Source organism: Galeopterus variegatus, unplaced genomic scaffold (assembly GCF_000696425.1).
Source record: "Galeopterus variegatus unplaced genomic scaffold, G_variegatus-3.0.2 Scaffold79, whole genome shotgun sequence".
Taxonomy (NCBI): domain Eukaryota; kingdom Metazoa; phylum Chordata; class Mammalia; order Dermoptera; family Cynocephalidae; genus Galeopterus; species Galeopterus variegatus.
Window position 1 is genome coordinate 995,118 of NW_007726190.1, and position 18,693 is coordinate 1,013,810.

Here is an 18,693-nt window from a genome sequence, read left to right on the forward strand (position 1 = left end):
GGCAGGGAGTGATGCACAGATGCTCTTTATCCTTGGGGTACAGAGACTTTTCCCCTGCCCCAACCCATCACATCTCCAGGGATGTCTTTTCATTCTGGGGCAAATATTTCTTCTCCAGCCATATTCTCTCAGTGGGCTTAGACTCTACAGAACAAAATCCAGGAAGTCAGCCTTGTATCCCACAGTGGCAAGGGATCAGTCCATTACCTACCTGAACTAGGGAGGAAAAAGGGAAAAATAAAGGAAGAAAACATTAGTCTGAATCTCAAAAGAAAATATCCTCACAAAATATCTTAAAGAATATGCTTAGTTTGGGGCCGGCCCGGTGGTGCACTGGATAAGTGCGCCGCTTGGGAAGCGTGGCGGCGCTCCCGCCCTAGGGTTCGGATCCCACATACAGACCGGTTCCCGCTCACTGGCTGAGCGAGGCGCGGGAGCGACGCCGAGGGTTGCAATCCCGTTGCCGGTCCCCGGTCCGGTACGGGGGCAACACTGAGGGTTGCGATCCGTTGCTGGACATGGAAAAAGACAAAAGACAAAAAAAAAAAAAAAAAGAATATGCTTAGTTTGTGTTACACTGTGTGAGGAAAGGATATAAGTCACGAGGATGAAAAGTTAAATTTATTGGAAAAAGGACTGCGTCATTTGTATGCAGAAATCACCTCTCAAAATGGCAGAAAGGGAAGTGGTTATGCTAGAATTAGCACCAATGACCTTTTAAACCTGTTTTCCGGTTCTAGTGAAAGAAATTCACAAAACTGAAGCTGTTTTGCTGAGTATTAGTAAAGCCTTCATATGTTAATAGGGGTCAATTAAACTTTAGAGAGAACATCACATCTCAAATCCTATTACAGGACCTTCTCTAAAGATTATCTCTTTTTAAAATTTTACTGGTATTTTGATGATTATCAGGTTCTTGTTGCTTGATACAAACAGGTAATTTCGTGTACCACAGTGGTGTTAGTTATACCAAGATTTCTGTGATAACATCCTGTCTTCTCAAGTAAAGCAAGTTGTCTCAAAAATATCCCTTATATACATTTTTTATTTCTCTTTCATCACTCTTACAGAGAATTTCAGTGGTATTCTAAGCCTCAAAGCCTCCCTGAGGAAGCAAGTCAAGCTTTTATGCATCAGTGGAAAGCAGGAATTACTAACAGTGTACATAGTGGCAGTGGCCTAAGATCACTCTCTCATCTGCTTGTCCCCCTAGAGACACACGGTCTCATCCATCCACACCCAACCTCCCTCCTCCCCCAGACACATACAATCACCACCTGCATTCTCTGACAAGACTGAGCAATATTTCATCAGTTCTCCCCAGCCACTCAGTCCAGGTTTTAATATAACTGGAATATGTTGGGTAGCTTTATCAAGACGTAAACCTTATCATCAAGGCTTAGTTCAAAATTTAAGTTGTTCCTGCTGTCAACTAAAATACAACTGTGTAAAATTTAAAACATTCCCTATTGAAGTTCTCAATGTTAAAATCTCCCCCTGGTGGATTTTAAGAGCATGTGCTTTCACAAATAGAATTAGGTAGGATTTTCCAAGAAAATAAATAGATGCTAAAATTTTGCAGGTTTGAAAATCTATTAATCTCTAAGTTCAGATGAAAAAACACTGCAATTATTTAAAAGCGTCTATCAAAAAAATTCTAATAATAAAGTAGAATAGTTTTGGTTTACTCTAGCTTTATTGCAAGTGTTAATATTGAATTTTACAATTTTTTCTCTTTATGTTGCTACCCTTTAGTGAGTTAAGGCATTTTTATGAAATAAACTTGCTAATTTCCCACTTAGTTGTTCAGTGAAGAGATGCATAATGTTTTAATTAGGACGGAATATGCCCCCCATCTGAATGAATCTGGCATCTGTGTAGTCTCTGTTACAGTTGTCAGTCAAATTAATGAAAGTCCAAGTGCAAAGCCCCTAGACCGCTTGAAATGTGCATACATTTGCTCTAGGGAAGGGGAATTTGTTTTTTTAATTGATTTTGTTTCAGCAGCAATCTCTCTCCCTTTCCCAGGAATACATTCGACTATGGTTTTGTGGAGTCAGTACAAATCGTTTTAGAGAAACTCTTGCTCCTTTATCCTCCATCTAGAGATTCTGCTACCCTACCATGCGGATACACATTTGCCTGTGGCGAGGCAAGAAGTGAGGCATGTCAAGAACACAGGAAAATAAAGCAGAAAAAACTACACAGAATTCCTCACGCAAAAGACAGTGCTAAGCTGCCTGCAGCACTGACCATTACACGTTTAGACCTGAGAAATGGTGGTCAGTTCATGCAAAATGCATATTCTTTGTTACAGATATACCAGTGGTTCATCAGTCTTAAATTGCTTGTAATAATATTTTATTAAGGTTAAGCTTTTTCAAAATAAATTCTTCTAAAGTTCTAACTGAGGGATAATTTGTTCTTTTAAATGAGTTGGCAACATAAGTAAAGGAGAAAATTGAGACAGTTATTGGAGTCATTGAGGAAAGCATGAAGCACATAAGTCACTTAGACTTGCTATTTATGTAATTTCTTAGCATCAAAACCACCCTCTGGTTGAGTGAGTTCAGTGAGACATAAGACCACAGCAGTGTGGTGTGGCGGTGAAGAGCAAAGGCCCGGGGGTAGATTGCTGGAGTCAAATCCAAGCTCTGTTTCCAACTGTGTGATTTGAGCCAGTTTTTTAACCTCTCTGTGCCTTGGTTTTTTCATCTGCAAAATGGGAATAATACACAGAAACCTCCTCATAGTGTAGTTGGAAGGGTTAAGCATGTCCAAACTGTGAGTGGAAAGTACACACATATCCCACTACTTTTTTGTTCACTTTCAGATATTAACAGTCTCGTTTTCAGACCTTATAAAAAGCAATCCTTTCTAAATTGAAACCTTAATTCCTCATTCAACTTAAAGTTCTTCGTCCCTGTACCAGCTCCAGCACTACTGTGCTTGGGCACTACAGTAGGGAAGAGGGAAGAGGGAAGTGGTTGATTCTTTATTATTTCTTTACATTATTTTTTCACTTCTCCCTCCCTCCCCGAGGCAGAATCTCTGGCTCCCGCAGGGGAGAGGGAAGAGTATTCATGGACAGGAAAATTCTTCCTTGAGCACTGTGTTATCATGTGCACCAATGCCCTCCAGAGCAGCTCTTCTCTTGTGGAGTTCTTCATTGGGTTCTTCAGCACGACCCCTACCCTCTTGCTGGAGACCACCCACTGCACCCTTTCCTGGAAAGCCCACTATCCCCTGCCAGCTGGCCGTGTTTCCCACGACAGCTCCTGCTTGTGGTACACAAGCTTCCTGATGAGGGCCATCTCACTGTCCTCACTCTTGGGAGGGTGGGTCCACCAGGGGTTCCCGCCCATCTGCCTACCATGCTGTTCATTCCAGCTCATGGGCATCATGGGAATCAGCTTTCTCTACCTGTAGCCTTTTCTCTTCACTCTGTCACCTGTAACAGTTCCTGCACCATTTTTGCTCACCTTTCAATTTTCCAGGTAAAAATCAGCCACCAGTCTCTGTGTCTTGTCAAACCTCAGGGGACACTGCCAAGCTCTCTAAGTTGTTTCATAGAAGCCCTGGCACTTGACTGATGGGGTAAGCATCCACTTCCCATCTTCCATGAGAAGGAAAATGCACAGCGCTCTGAAAACTCTCTTTAAGGAAATAATTCCTATCCATCTTCCTTTCTACTCTCACATACAGACTGGAGGTAGGTAATGGCCTAAGAGGGGTGGACCTCTCTTCAGAATGTGGATGCATTTTCTAACTATAGCTATCAGTTTGGGAGCTTGGGGGCCTTGCTGGGAACTGAGACAAAAAGTTGTGTCAAACTCAGACTGTTCCTGTATATCATTCAAACAATGGAGTTATTTCAGTCAATGAGTACAGCGGTTAGTTTGAATCCTTACAACATGGACAGACTGGATTGGCTTTAATCAGATCTATCAATGTGGTATTGATAGATGTGATTAAAACTTTAGAGCTATTTTAGCTGAAGGTGTGACATGTACCAAAAACCAGTGAATAGAACAACAGTTCACAGTGTTGAGTCATGGGACTCAACCATATAGGCAGGAGAAAAATGAAAAGATAAATAACATGCACATAGTAACTGCTCGGTAAATATTTCTTAGACTGAGCAAGTGAATGCCAGACCTACTGTGTTAAGTTTTTAAGCAAGAGGCAAAAGTAGATTTCTTAAATTATTTTGGCTAATTCAAAAATAATGTTACATTGTAATCTATACTTTAGAAATTATTTATAATAGCTGAATACTTACATAATGCTTACTACATGCCAGACACTGTTCTAAACACTTTCATATACTTGATCCTTTTAACAATGGATAGATAGCACTATTATCTTCATTTTACAAATGAGGAAACTGAGGCATGGAGAGGTCAAACAACCTGCACAAAGTTAAATACATGGAAAATATGAGATTTAAAACCAGAAAGTTATACCAGAATACAACAGTATGCTTTCACAAACATTAGTGTATGATTTACATTGCTATAGTAATTCCAAGAGGAGGGCATATCAGACTCAAACATATTCAAGAAGCCACTTGGCTGTGGGGATATAGGAGCTGCCTAGAAGATAATAGACTATTCCACCTCCTGTTTCAGTTCCTTCTGCTACCTTCTGCTGGGTACATTTTCTTTGCTATTTAATTTTCATTATAATATGTTAATTTCTAGAATAAATTTATTAGCGTTTTTCTGAAAGTAAAAATATGTAAGGAGGAAATAAATCAGCAAATGCCCCATTAAATAGAACACACACTTATGGCCTGAAGTCTTTCCTTTTTTCTAAGTTAAAAAAAGCTTCTATTGCTTTTATCTTATTTAAAAAGCCATGCATGCTTGTGGCTGAAAAATTAGAAAATCCACGGGCCGGCCCGGTGGTGCACTGCTACAGTGCACCGCTTGGGAGCGCGGCAGCGCTCCCGTCGAGGGTTTGGATCCCACATACAGACCGGTTCCCGCTCACTGGCTGAGCGAGGTGCGGACGCAGCACCGAGGATTGCGATCCCGTTGCCGGTCCCGGTCCGGTACGGGCGCTACACTGAGGGTTGCGATCCATTGCCGGACACGAAAAAAGACAAAAAGGAAAAAAAAAAAAAAGAAAAATTAGAAAATCTTCACAAAAGGGAGAAAAAAGCATCCATGACCCACCTACCTGGTGATAATAGCAGTTAATATCTTAGTAACCATCCTTTCAGGTTTATTCATATATATGCTCATTTACAGTGTGTGTGTGTGTATGTGTGTGTGTGTGTTTTGCACCAATTGTTATTTATATGATATTTTGCTTTTTGACTGAAAATGGAAATTTTATTTTGAAGTGGAAAGGGCCAAAGAGATGGTCAGAAGAGGATGCAGTGGCTGGTGCAGCATCCTCTGTCTCCTTGGGGCCTGAGCTAAGCAGCCGTGCACAAAGTTCTCCCAGAGGCCCAACTCTTTTGTCTGGTTTGCTTGTTTGCTTACCTTGAGAGTATAAATCAAGCTTAGAAGCTGTTAAGTAAAATACGTCCTATCATTCTCTCTTCATTATGACCTGGGAGGATAGAGTCCTATTTAGACTCTTAGCATTCACGGGCTCTGCCCTCGAATCTGCCCCCACCAGCAGCCTGTTCCGCTTCAACTTCCACCCCTGGCTCTGTCCTAAACTGTGAGCAGCCTCATGTACATTACAGAAGACACCCCAACCCCCATGGCCAAGCTCACTCTTCATCTGCCTCATTCACCCGTGAACAGTCACCTCTTGGCCTCTCTCCAGGCACTGAGGTGTTGGTTCCTGCCATGTAGTTGGCTCACACTGGCCTTGGAAGTCGGCTTGGGGCCTCCATGCAGGGAGTCACAGGGTCTAGAAGAATGTGATCTGGAGTGTGGTCTAGATGCAGGCTCAGCATGGGCACTTGCTGTTGGCCCTGGGAGCTCCTCGCCTTGTGGGGAAGAATGTGGCTAGAGAGAGGATAGAGGGAGACATTCATGTTTCCGCTATAGGAGGTGCTGATTTAAATGAATCATTAATTATTTACACTTAGAGGTGATCTCTAAATTATGATTTTAGGAAGTTAGAAAGACAAAAAAAAAAAAAATCCAACACAAAAGGAGGAGGGGGGATGTGTGTGGTTGTAACTGCAGTGTGTCTGACACCTACATCTGCAGAATCCCCACAGTGTGTGCTGTTGCCTCTGGCTGGAACAGCCCCCACCAGATGTGTGCTCTTTTACCTTCAAATTCTTCAGGGCTGCCCAAAGACCGTCTTCTTTCCTTCCCTTTCCATCTAACCTAGATCAAATACGTCCCCTCTCCAGCACTCTGTATCCCCTCGCCCCTACTTCTCTTAGAACTTACCACTAAATAAAATTACAATACCTGAGTATCTACTAGCTTACTTTCTTTCTGCCTCACCAGAATTCCATAGGAAATTAATCTTCTTTGCTGCTGTATCTCCAGTGCCTAAAATAGTGCCTGTTACACAGTGGGATTTCAATAAATATTTGCTAAATTAATGAATAAATTATTGAGTTATAATTAAACACACATATTATTCATACATAGTGGAATTCTTATATTAATTTCCAGTTCCTTCTAAGAAATGGGGGGCAAAATGTGACCATATACAATACAACTATGGAATTAATTCTGTTCCACTATAGTCTGAATTGTACTTCCATAAAAATTAATATAAAAAATAAAATAAAATAAACAGGATTTCGGTGCATAAGCACTGAAATCTTGGCTTACCCAGGCAGTCAACAAAGAAGTGGTGACCCTAGTCTGGGTCAGGTGTCCCCACCTGGACTACACAATCTTATTACCTCCTTCTGCTGTCAGGAAAAGAGAGGTCAGGCTGTCACACAGGCTACTTCCTCAAGGACAAAGTATCATTCCATGCTGTGTGGAGAAAAAGAGCAGAGGCAGGGCCAGGGGTTGGTCAGTGTCAGACAGCCAAGCCTCAGGAGGAAGGAGTGAGCCAGTGGCCCAGGCGTTCCCTTCCCCGACCATTCCCAGGGGTTCTCAGTCCACCTTCTGACAGCTCACAGATATGGCCCATCCCCATTCTTCCAGACTCCAGCAGAAGACAGAAGAAGGAGCGGCTTTTTTTTTTTTTTTTTTTTTTTTTTTTTTTTTTTTTCCGTGTCCGGCAACGGATTGCAACCCTCAGTGTCGCCCCGGTACCAGACCGGGACCGGCAACGGGATCGCAACCCTCGGTGTTTCCCCCACGCCTCGCTCAGCCAGTGAGCGGGAACTGGTCTGTATGTGGGATCCGAACCCTTGGCGGGAGCGCCTCCGCGCTTCCCAAGTGGCGCACTAGCGCAGTGCGCCACTGGGCCGGCCCCAAGAAGGAGCGTCTTTCAACACAAAACCAGTTCTGACTATTCCAAATTAATTGTGGAAAAGGAGAAAAGATCAGTCATTGAAGTTGCTTCATGCCGTCTAAATAAAACAGTGTGTTTATTAGTAGGACATGTGCCTGGACCCTTGCTTCAACATATTTAAAATGGGAACAAGGTGACAGTATCATGGTGGCGGTTGTTAAGATGCCTACATAGCTTTCATTTACAAAACTGGCTTTCCTTCTGCACCCAGCCCTTTGCTGGGCATTGTGCTGTTTCTTAGCTGGTGGAGTTAATAGACAGATGTACCCTGCTCTGAAGGAACGGCCCTCTCTTAAGGAATGGGTGATTTGCTGTAAGTGCTTAAATGCTCTGCTGAAAATCAAACATCAATTGAGGTATCAAAGAAAGAAAAACATGTTTTCATGACTTTGAAAGCATTTTTTGCGATTTCTGCTAAAAAGACAAATGCCAAAAAAAAAAAAATATAAGATTTTGACAAGTGTTTGACATTAATGCAATCTATTTTGAAATGCTGAACTAACAGAGACTATTACAGAAATATGTATTACTTTGTATTACTATTCAAAATAATACAGGTAGCATGTGACTATTTTTGTTCTATTTTTATTTATCCATTAATAACAATATATACTTTCCTGTATGTGCTGAATTCTTGTTTTTGGAAATATTATTTAGTAGTATAGAATTCATAGGGAAAAATGTGAGTTGTTGCACCATATGTGTCTTTTCTGAAAGCACAAAAAATGGCAGTCATGCTGTTTTACAGAAGATGCAATAGGAAAATCAGCAGGCCAGGGCGAGTTTGCTGACATTGCTGATGAACTGAGCCACAGGCTCTCGAGGCTGCTGTGAAGTGATTGGGCATCCCTGGGAAATGAAGTCCGGGACTGTTCCTTAGCCCTATAGCCACTTTTGCACCCTGGCGACTTCCTTATTAGACTGTCATCATGTTAACTGCTTAGTGGTAGATGGTTCTTAAGTGACACAACCTCTGCTGTGGGCCATATTGCCGAGTGGTGCTCACCACTTATACTCAGCTTGGTTCCATCTGCCCAGACAGGTGTTTGTAAAGATGAGTCTGATGATGTCAGTGCATGGGATGTTCCAGGAAGTGTCCCCTTTTACCACTAGTCCCAGCTAGCCCTTCACCACTGGCATGGATTAGAGAAGCTCTTGGAGGATCACCATAGGCTCCAATTGGAATAACCACACATTAGTAACGATTTTGACAGAAGCAGAGTCTGAGCTCTTGATAATTACTATTCCACCAAACCAACTGAGACTCAGGACTGCAATTAAAAAGAAACGATCTTCCACATATGATGGCTTTCACACTGCATGATATTATTAAATAGCCATCACTAGCTACTAAAGCATGCACTACCCATTTTTTAGAGCCCTTTCTCTGCCAAGAAATTTAAGACCAAGAATGACAAATAAATGAGTCATCAGTATATAATTGTTGATACAGAACATGCAAATTGAAATTATTAGAATGATTTAAGAATACAAGGAATTATTACAGATGATGATATTACCCAGATATTAAAGTTCTTCTTGTAAAAAGCCCACAGTTCATTTCTTTGCATCTACATTTTATGTGCTAGAAAAGAGAAAGGTACTATCCATGGGATGTCTTGAAAAAATAAAATAAGGTTTTGGGCAATTTTCTAGGGATGGTGCTGGGTGCTAGGGATAGAAAGATAAATAAAATAGAGCCCCTGTTTTCAACAAACTTACAGAATTATAAGGGGAGGACAGATAAGTTAAAAAAAATGAAAAAGCACAGCACAATGTGATGAATATAATAATCAAAGTGTGCACCAGGTACACAACAATGTAGGGAAATAGCTTGCAGGGGAAAGTTTAATGAGGGAGAAAAATTAGTCTGCTTAGGAGCCTGCGACTTCCTAAATGAGGACTTTTTGTTTTCCCCTTCCTGGAAAACATCTTTCTTCTCTTCTATTTAGAAATACTCATATCACAGAGGCATAGGAAAGATGGTAACCAAAGAATGGAAGGCTGTAGGATAGGTAATTTGTATGGAGTAAACAAACTCTTCCTAAGGTGCTTTCCAAGACTTCAGACAAGTGTATTTAAAAAAAAGAAAAGCTTTTAACCAGACGGGAAGATTGTCAAGTCCTGCCTTCTCACAGGCTGGGGTCTTTGTGCATTATAACAGTCCAATGCCTTTAACAGTTTTCTTGTCTCTTTAGAAAATACTTACATTATATTAAATTCAGGTGTCAGGGGAAGGCAGATTACTAACTGGGCTCTTGCTCTCAATATAATTTTATTTATTTATTTATTTATTTATTTATTTTAAAGAAACTGTAATTTAATTAATATTTTTTTTTACATTCTAGGATGTTGTTGTGGAGCAGTTGGGAGGGAGGGGGAGAGGGGGAAGGGGAAGGAAATGTGATGGAAGGAGGAGGAAGGTGGAGGAGTGGAATTGAGGCCTGTGGTGCCCCCCACATTCCCACAAGGGAGACTGGGATAGTTCCTGAGTTGGCTCAGTGGTCCTTGTTGGGCTGGCTGCATGTGTCATGGGGGCATGGCTGAGGCCTGAGGTTGCCCACTGACCTGGCTTGGGAGAGCCTGGGGCACTTCCTGTGGTGGCTCAGTGGTCTTCTCTGGGGTGGTTGCATGTGTTGGGAGATGTGGCTGGGGCCCTCGTCTGCTACCCTCAGGACTGGTTGCAGGTGTTGGGGGGCATTGCTGAGGCCCCCAGACCTCCTCACTTTCTAGCTTGGTAGACCGGGGGACTCCCAGTCCTTCTAGGCGTTATAGCTGTTCTTTGGTGAAATGAGACCTTTACTAGTTAATATCAAACTTTGTCTCCGGTTGTGGGTCCTTTTCTTTTTCTTTCAGTTCTGTGTTGGATTATTTGCTGTTCCCACCACTTAAACTCTGTGCTAGAACTAGTTTGTTGTTCTTTGCTTACTTCTAAAATGGGGGAACTTCCTGTAGGGACCAGTACTTGAGCTGTGTGGGTGAGCTAAATTGCTGCTTTGCTGCTGATTCCCTAGGGAAGTCTTTTTGTGCAGCTCAGGTTTTAATGGTTGACTTTGTAGGTACTTCTGGGTCTAGAGAGATGCAGTGCACCTGGGTTGTGTAGAAACTCTGGTCTGGGCCTGAGTCTTTTCATCAAACTGCACTTCATGCAATTCTATATTCCTGATCAGTCTCTTCTGAAAGGTCTTACACTAATTGGGGTACAGATCAGCTGTTCTTGCTGTGCCACAGTGTTCTCCCACTGGGCCCATCTCCCCCACTGCCCATGCTCCAAACACTTCCCATGGGATGGGCCATGCGTTGGTCCCTTGCGATGACTCACCTGCCTCTGAGTGGCTCCGTTTTTCCTGTTGTTGTGGCTTCTTGCTCTTATGTGGGTCCATGGGAATACTATTATTGGTCTTGCTGGCCTGGGGGCCACTAAGGCTCTCTTCTCCCCTGCCACCTCCAAGCAATGTCATCTGAAGGCCACAGCAGCAGCTTTGGCTAGCTCCTGCTCCGTGCACTCAGCAGCTCCAGCCTGGAAGAGGCTGAGGCTTGAAATGGTCAGAGTGGATTTTTCTTTCTCTCATCGTGGCTTCTTCTTCCTTCATGCCCTCAGTAGGTTTCTCCTCCCCTTCCCCTGAGCTCTAGCGGCCCCAGCTTGGCTGTCATTGCTTTTTTATAATTGTAAATTGATTTGTGGGAGAGAGTGATGATGGGGACTGAGTATTCCACCATCCTGACTGGAAGTCACTCTTAATATAATTTTAAAACAGTTGCAACCCCAGTCCACATGCATGACTGATGATATTTGATAATGCTGCATGTCTTAGATCTATCTCAATCTCTCTCCTTTTCTTTTTTTATTGAAATAAAATTCACATAATAGAAAATTCATAATTTTAACCATTTCTAAAGTGATTAAATGGCAGTCTACTACCATGGAGTAGTTTTTAATACACTCACAGTATTGTGTGACCATCACTGCTAATTCCAGAACATTTTCATCACCCAAAAAAGAAACTTCATACCAATTAAGCAGTCCTTGCCCATTCTCCTCCTCCTCCAGCCCTTGGCAATGACTAATCTGCATTCTGTCTCTATGTATTTGCCTACCCTGGACATATCATATAATAGGAATCACGCAATTTTGTGTCTGTCTTATTTTACCTTGCATAATGTTTTTGAGGTTCATCTATGTTGTAGCACGTATTAGTATTTCATTCTTTTTTATGGTTGAATAATATTCCATTGCATGGATATACCACATTTTGTTTGTTAATTCATCAATTGATAGATATTTGGGTTGTTTCCACATCAATTGATAGATATTTGGGTTGGCTATTATGAACAGTGCTGCCATGAACATTCATGTACAAGATTTTGTTTGAACACCCATTTTCAAGTTTGAGGGATATTAAAAGTGGAATTGCTGGGTCATATGGTAATACTATTTTAAACTTTTTGAGGAATTGCCAAACTTTTTTCTAAAGTCACTAAATCATTTTTTTATTCCCACCAGCAATGTATGAGTGTTCCAATTTCTCCACATCCTTCTCAATTTTCTGTTTTCTTTTTTAAAAAATTATTACAGCCATCCTAGTGGCTGTAAAGTGGTATCTCATTGTCAATCTCTTTTTATGGGTAAATAATCCACCATAGAAACCACTTCAGAAGCAAAAAGAAAAGAAAAGCATGCTTATGTCAGGTCTTACTTAAGTTCTCTCCTTTTGTATATGAGGCCTTGAAAGGAGTTTTCCCTAAGATGAGCTGCAAAATGAATTTAATGAAATTCTAAACAACACAGCTGTCTCTTATGAACTCCCATCACCCACTCTCCCTGAAGCAACCATGATCTAAGCCAAGGCATGTAAATAATGACTGTTGAAATGCCAGCCCCCAGAGGTACAGCCAGGTGCCTTTAGTGATTGGCAGAGGCATCTAAACCATTATGAAGTCTGGCTAGTAAAATACTCTCCTGGGACAAAACTCACTCAATTTTTCAACCTGATGAACATTCATCCCCCCGCCCCCATATATGTGCTGTAGTTTTACAGGAAAAAGAAACATAACTAAACATTGATTTCACATTTTACCTTAGATAAAGCAATGGGTTAAACAGCCTGGGCCTTATGAAACTTCAAATCCATTCTAGCACATTTCTCATTAATAATTCAGTGTCCATTGCACACATACCTATGAAAGTCTGTTGCCATTTATTTTAATCTCTGATTGCTATCATCGGCACACTACAGAAGTTATCCTTTCCCTTTCAAGAGCTCTTAGTTTTTAGAACTAAAACACAATATATGTAAATGATTATCTGGATAAAGCAAGGGCACTAGGAATTATCCTTTTTTGTTTTGTTTTCGATTTCTGCATCCTTTTCTACATTCTGGACTGCCTGGTACGAATAGCTTCCATGGGGAGTTTAGTTCCTGCTTTAAATTTGCCTTTCCTTAGTGTAAACTGTACAGAGGGGAGGAAAAACTGAGACAGCACGGTGGGTGCCGCCTGATTGACAAGGAGGAACTAAAGAGAACTAGAGAGAGCAAAGCTCGAAAGAGGCTGAGCACTAGGCTGCTGCAGGTCTGTCTTCTGGGAACCAGCATGTTTCAGGTAGACTTGCAGGGATCCTGTGGGGCGGAGCAGCTTGTATGAAAAGGAATAAAGGAGTTAGACGGAGTATGATTCTTCCATCGACAGAGACAGTTGGAAAGCCAAAGAGAGCCCAGGCTAGAGATAGTGGGAAGTCCCAGAGGTCTTTTAAAATCCTGGGAATTGAACGCCCATTCATTCTCACACGGAAACCATTCCATTCCTAAATGAATTCAGCGAGCTTTGGGCGTGTCTACATCGAAGTCTGTGTCTTAATCGTTCAGGCACGTGAACTAGAGCCAGTTCACATGTCAAGGGGCTTCAGAAAAGGCTGGCATCCTAGTACTTCACGGAAAAACCCGAGTGTCGTCCTGCCGTTCCCGGGGTGCGTGACAGGTCTGGTCATCTGTACGGCCAGCCCCGCGTGGGTGTGGAGGAGCTGGCGTCCCCCCTCGACCGGGTCTTTACGCTCTCCTCCCCCGGGGCCCGCCAACCCTCCAGGGTACAAAGTCCAGTAGGGACGCGGGCGGAGCCGTGGCAGCGGCTCAGCCTTATCTTTCCCTAGTGAACACCTAGATGGATTTCCAATACCGCGCCTGGCACGTTCTGAAGGGAGCCTCAGTCTCCTCCCGAGCTCCCAGCCGCGCGTCCTGGTTTCTGCAGTCGATATTCCTGTGGGAGACGCAGAGGGCTCTGGGCACCACAAGCTTTATGAGAGATTCGCAGTGGTTTACTCAGGCCCTCCAACAGTCCTGCCTGCGAAGAGCTGCCTGCGGTGTTATAACGCAGAAGCCCCTAACGCACGGTTGTCATCCTTCCTCCACCTAACGCTCGCGGATTAGGGTCAGTTTCTGCCGCTGTCAGAGTAATTGCGTGGGCACCTGTGCTGGGGCCGGGCCCAGAGAAGGGAGTGGGACGGCGCGAAGAACGTCAACGCGCTCCCAGACCTCACCTGCACTTTGCACGGGCCATCTGCGCGTGGGTCTGGCGGTAACGCGCTCTGGGTAAGGAGGGCCGAGAGCTTCCGCAGGGGGTCTGCCGCGCAGGGCAGCGGGGCCAGCGGTGTTAGGGGCCGGGACGGCGGAACAAGGGGGGAGCTGGGGTCCGCCCAGGAGGGGGCAGCAGCTGAGGGAAACTGAGATGAACTCCAGACATCCACGTTTGGGGTCTGCCTCAGTCTCTGGGTAGGAGCGGGGTGGGATGGGGCAGAATCTGCACCCTTGGTTCCCACCCACCCTCCAGGAAGGCGGAAGAACTCCCCCGGTGTTTCTGAGGGATGGGTAAAGGGTGCTGCGAGGGAACCCCGAAAGCAGCCGCTCGAGTGGAGCCTAGGAAGACTGGGAAGGAAAAATATTGGGGGAGGGAGACGAGCCACCTATGTGCCCTGCTCCCTCCCTTTCTCTCCCCGCTTTTCTTCGTAGCTGCTGACGCGTTGGTGGTGCCTATTAATCATTCACCAGCCCAGAGCCGCGCCAGTTAATGGCTGTGCCGCGCGGGGTTCCAGCCTCCCGGCTTCCCCTCTCCACGCTCGCTTGTGTCCCGGCGCCCCGGAGCGGCAAGCGGTAGCGCGCAGGCAGCCGCTGGGCGATGCGCCCCGCCGGCGCCGGCAGGAGCCGCGCTCCCGGAAGCCGCTGTGCTCTACCCGGAGCTGCCGGGCGGCTGTGAGCTGCGGGCGAGGGTCGGGTGCCGAGGGAGGGCGCAGGCGGCGGGGGCGCGAGGAGAGCGCCCCGGCCCGGACAGCCCACCGGCGCCCTCACCTAGGATGTTCCCCAATGGCACCGCCTCCTCTCCTTCCTCCTCTCCTAGCCCCAGCCCGGGCAGCTGTGGCGAAGGCGGCGGCAGCAGGGGCTCCGGGGCCGGCGCTGCGGACGGCATGGAAGAGCCGGGGCGAAACACGTCCCAGAACGGGACCTTGAGTGAGGGCCAGGGCAGCGCCATCCTCATCTCGTTCATCTACTCCGTGGTGTGCCTGGTGGGGCTGTGTGGGAACTCCATGGTCATCTACGTGATTCTGCGCTACGCCAAGATGAAGACGGCCACCAACATCTACATTCTGAACCTGGCCATTGCCGATGAGCTGCTCATGCTCAGCGTGCCCTTCCTGGTCACCTCCACGCTCTTGCGCCACTGGCCCTTCGGCGCGCTGCTCTGCCGCCTCGTGCTCAGCGTGGACGCGGTCAACATGTTTACCAGCATCTACTGTCTGACTGTGCTCAGCGTCGACCGCTACGTGGCCGTGGTGCACCCCATCAAGGCGGCCCGCTACCGCCGGCCCACCGTGGCCAAGGTGGTGAACCTGGGCGTGTGGGTGCTGTCGCTGCTCGTCATCCTGCCCATCGTGGTCTTCTCGCGCACTGCCGCCAACAGCGACGGCACGGTGGCCTGCAACATGCTCATGCCCGAGCCCGCCCAACGCTGGCTGGTGGGCTTCGTGTTGTACACATTTCTCATGGGCTTCCTGCTGCCCGTCGGGGCCATCTGCCTGTGCTACGTGCTCATCATCGCCAAGATGCGCATGGTGGCCCTCAAGGCCGGCTGGCAGCAGCGCAAGCGCTCAGAGCGCAAGATCACTCTAATGGTGATGATGGTGGTGATGGTGTTTGTCATCTGCTGGATGCCTTTCTACGTGGTGCAGCTGGTCAACGTGTTCGCCGAGCAGGACGACGCCACGGTGAGCCAGCTGTCGGTCATCCTGGGCTATGCCAACAGCTGCGCCAACCCCATCCTCTACGGCTTCCTCTCGGACAACTTCAAGCGCTCTTTCCAGCGCATCTTGTGCCTCAGCTGGATGGACAACGCCGCGGAGGAGCCAGTCGATTACTACGCCACTGCCCTCAAGAGCCGCGCCTACAGCGTGGAAGACTTCCAGCCCGAGAACCTGGAGTCCGGCGGCGTCTTCCGGAATGGAACGTGCACGTCCCGGATCACGACGCTCTGAGCCCGGGCCACGCAGGGGCCCTGCGCCAGGGGAGAGGGAGGACGAGGAGAAGGGGAGGCGGGGTGCGAGAGAAAACGGTATCCGGAGCGCCAGGGTGCGTGGGAGTGCTATGGGGCTAGGTCACCGCGCGCCTCGGACACGCGACAAAGGTCGAATTGACAGCTTTGCTTATAAACTGGGAAGGCTTTAGGGTCACCTTTTCCGCCCCCCACTTTCGGCTCCTTCCTCCACTGGTCTTGTTCCTCTGACCCTTCTATCCTCCCCTTCCTGCAACTCTGATCCTTCCTCCCGCACCGTCCCGCGGTACAGATGACGAACTCATTAACATCCCAACTCAGTCTGATCCGCAGTCGGTCCTTCCGGCTGGTATTTCTGCTTGTTTAAGCTGAGCTCCGCTTACCGCCACGGGCTTCCCTCACGGTGAGTCCCCAGCTCGCCCTCCGCCCCGCCCTGCCGCGCTCGTCCGCCGGCCGGGTTCTGCCTGCTGCCCCTAGCGGAGTCCCGGGAACGACCGCTCTCGCCTTGCGCAGCCCTACTTGACGCGAAGTCAGACTTGAGCGTGAACCAGGCAGCTGCTGGGCTTTCCTCCCACTCCAGGGTGAATGTGCGTCCTTCCCCCGCCTCTGCGCCACCCCCATTCCACCCTTAGCGGAGCCAGGTGCTTAGAGAACTAGGTCCCGCGCTTCCAATGCCGACCTTTCTGCAGTCCCCATCCAAGCCCTCCTTTGGAGCTAAAAGGAGCTGAGAACAAGTCGAACGAGGAGTTTTTAGAAGGTTTCGATGCTTGGAGGGGGACGGGGAGTGGGGGGCGGTTAATAGAAGCCACTCTCCCGCCGGGCTCAGAAAGGGGGCTCTCGGTTTCAAAGACTGAGCGCTGGGCGCTCCCGGGGCCGCACGTCTGCATCGGGCGGGGTCGGGCAGGGCAGGGCACGCTTTCCCCGGGGGCCGCCTGGATGCGCGGCTGCAGCTCCGGGTGGCTTTCTTTTTCACCGGAGCTTTGTGAAGGAGCAGACCTATGAGTAACAACAGACTCAGTTTCCTGCTCCTGTACCGGGGCCGGACCTAGGGTGACACCTTCAGGGGCTTGGCCAACACTAGCCGTGTGACCACAGTCTGCAGGCTCCGGAGAGGGGCCTGCCTGGCCCCCGAGGGTTGCTGCCTTTCAAGCGGTGCCTAATAAGTTATTTTCTTGTTTAACGTATTTATTTATTTATTTATTTGTAGTGTTGGGAAATGTGTCTCTTCTTTTCTCTACTTGCCTAGTCCCTGGTCTTTTCTTCAGGACCCTGGGGGGTGGGAGTGGAAGTGGGAGTGCGGGAAAGTTCCATCTTTACCCAAAACCTCTCTTTGCTGGGCCCTCTTTTCTTATCCTTTCCTCTAGACTTTCTATTTTTGCTTGTGTCCAGTGAAGTTTGGAGATTTTTCATACTTTTCTTATTCTAGTCTCTTATTTGTCCTATAATAATAATAATTAATAAATGGTAATGTGGTTAGGCCCCTCTCCGTGCAGAGTGGAAACTCCTGAAGTCCTGGCTTTTCAGAACACATATACAGGGGAAACATCACCTTATATATGATTTGATATATATATATCATGTGCAAATATTTTATGTGTGTATATATATATATATTTGTTTATCTTTCTCCATTGTCATATGTCCATGGAACAATTCCAAGTACAGCCACTAACAATAACAGGTGTGAATCTGGCTGGAACATTCAGTTTGGGGAGTTCAAACAGCAGTCAAACCTGAAGCTGGGAAATCTAATTCAGACAGAGACTTTAATCACTGCTGGGGATGTCCCTGCTTCCTCTAGGTTCGAGCAGAGGTGATTCTTATGTACAATCCAGTTAACATCACTTCTTTTGAGGATACTGAAGTGGAATAATTTGTGTCTGTGTTTAATCTTACCAACTACATGGAAGCCTGAGCAGGGCGAGGACCAATACTTTCACTTTGTATTTCTTGTATTGCTTTAGTATGCTGGTTATACATAGTAGGCACTGAATACATGTTTATTGGTTGATTGCTTAAGTAAGCCAGAGTGTATTACAATGATCTGGAGATAGTAAATCTGGGGTTCTCAGGTTCTCTCATTGACAATGTTTGAAATCGCTATTGAAAAGGTGTTTTGTGTATATTTGCTTCAAGAAATTTGTGCTTTCCTGAAAGCAGTAACCAAGGGTTAAAATGTCCCTAATGTTTTGTTTAAACTAATGAACAAATAAGCTTTTGGCCATAAATCATAAAGTTTAGATCTGTCCCTTAATAATAATATTTATTATTACTCCTCTGGAAAATAGATTTTTAATGGTTAAGAACAGTGAAATTTCCAAATCAAAATCTTGATCATCCCTAAGAGGATACAAATCTAGTGTTCTTAATCTGTTACTGTTGTAATATTAACTAAATAAACACATGTATTATGCTGTTGCAAGTTGTCTGAATTTGCCATCTGAATTTTACTGTTTCAATGGATCACTTGAAAACACACACACACACACTCACACACACTGGCATGGTTGCTTTTTATTTCACTTATATTTTAAGAAGAAAGATTTCGGATTGCCTTTGGAAATTTTACCAAGATTGTGGTTATACTTTGAATTATTTTTAAAAAAAGAAAAGCCTGTTAGTTCAGACAGCGAGAGACAGAAGAAAGAAAATTGAGTCACATGAATGGAAAGCAATGCACTGGGTTGTACTGTGTTGTCACCAAACTAACTAGATGATATCTTAATCTCTCACAGATTAAATTACTGCCTGCCCTCATTTATG

At 45.8% G+C, this 18,693-nt stretch overlaps 1 protein-coding gene across 1 annotated transcript; it reads left to right on the forward strand.

Annotated features, from left to right (window-relative positions):
* The first annotated feature begins 14,398 nt into the window (after window positions 1-14,398).
* On the forward strand, window positions 14,399-18,352 carry SSTR1 (somatostatin receptor 1). Its single transcript, XM_008579030.1, has one exon. The coding sequence runs from the start codon at window positions 14,738-14,740 to the stop codon at window positions 15,911-15,913; it is 1,176 nt and encodes a 391-aa protein (XP_008577252.1). The 5' UTR covers window positions 14,399-14,737; the 3' UTR covers window positions 15,914-18,352.
* The last annotated feature ends 341 nt before the right edge of the window (window positions 18,353-18,693 follow it).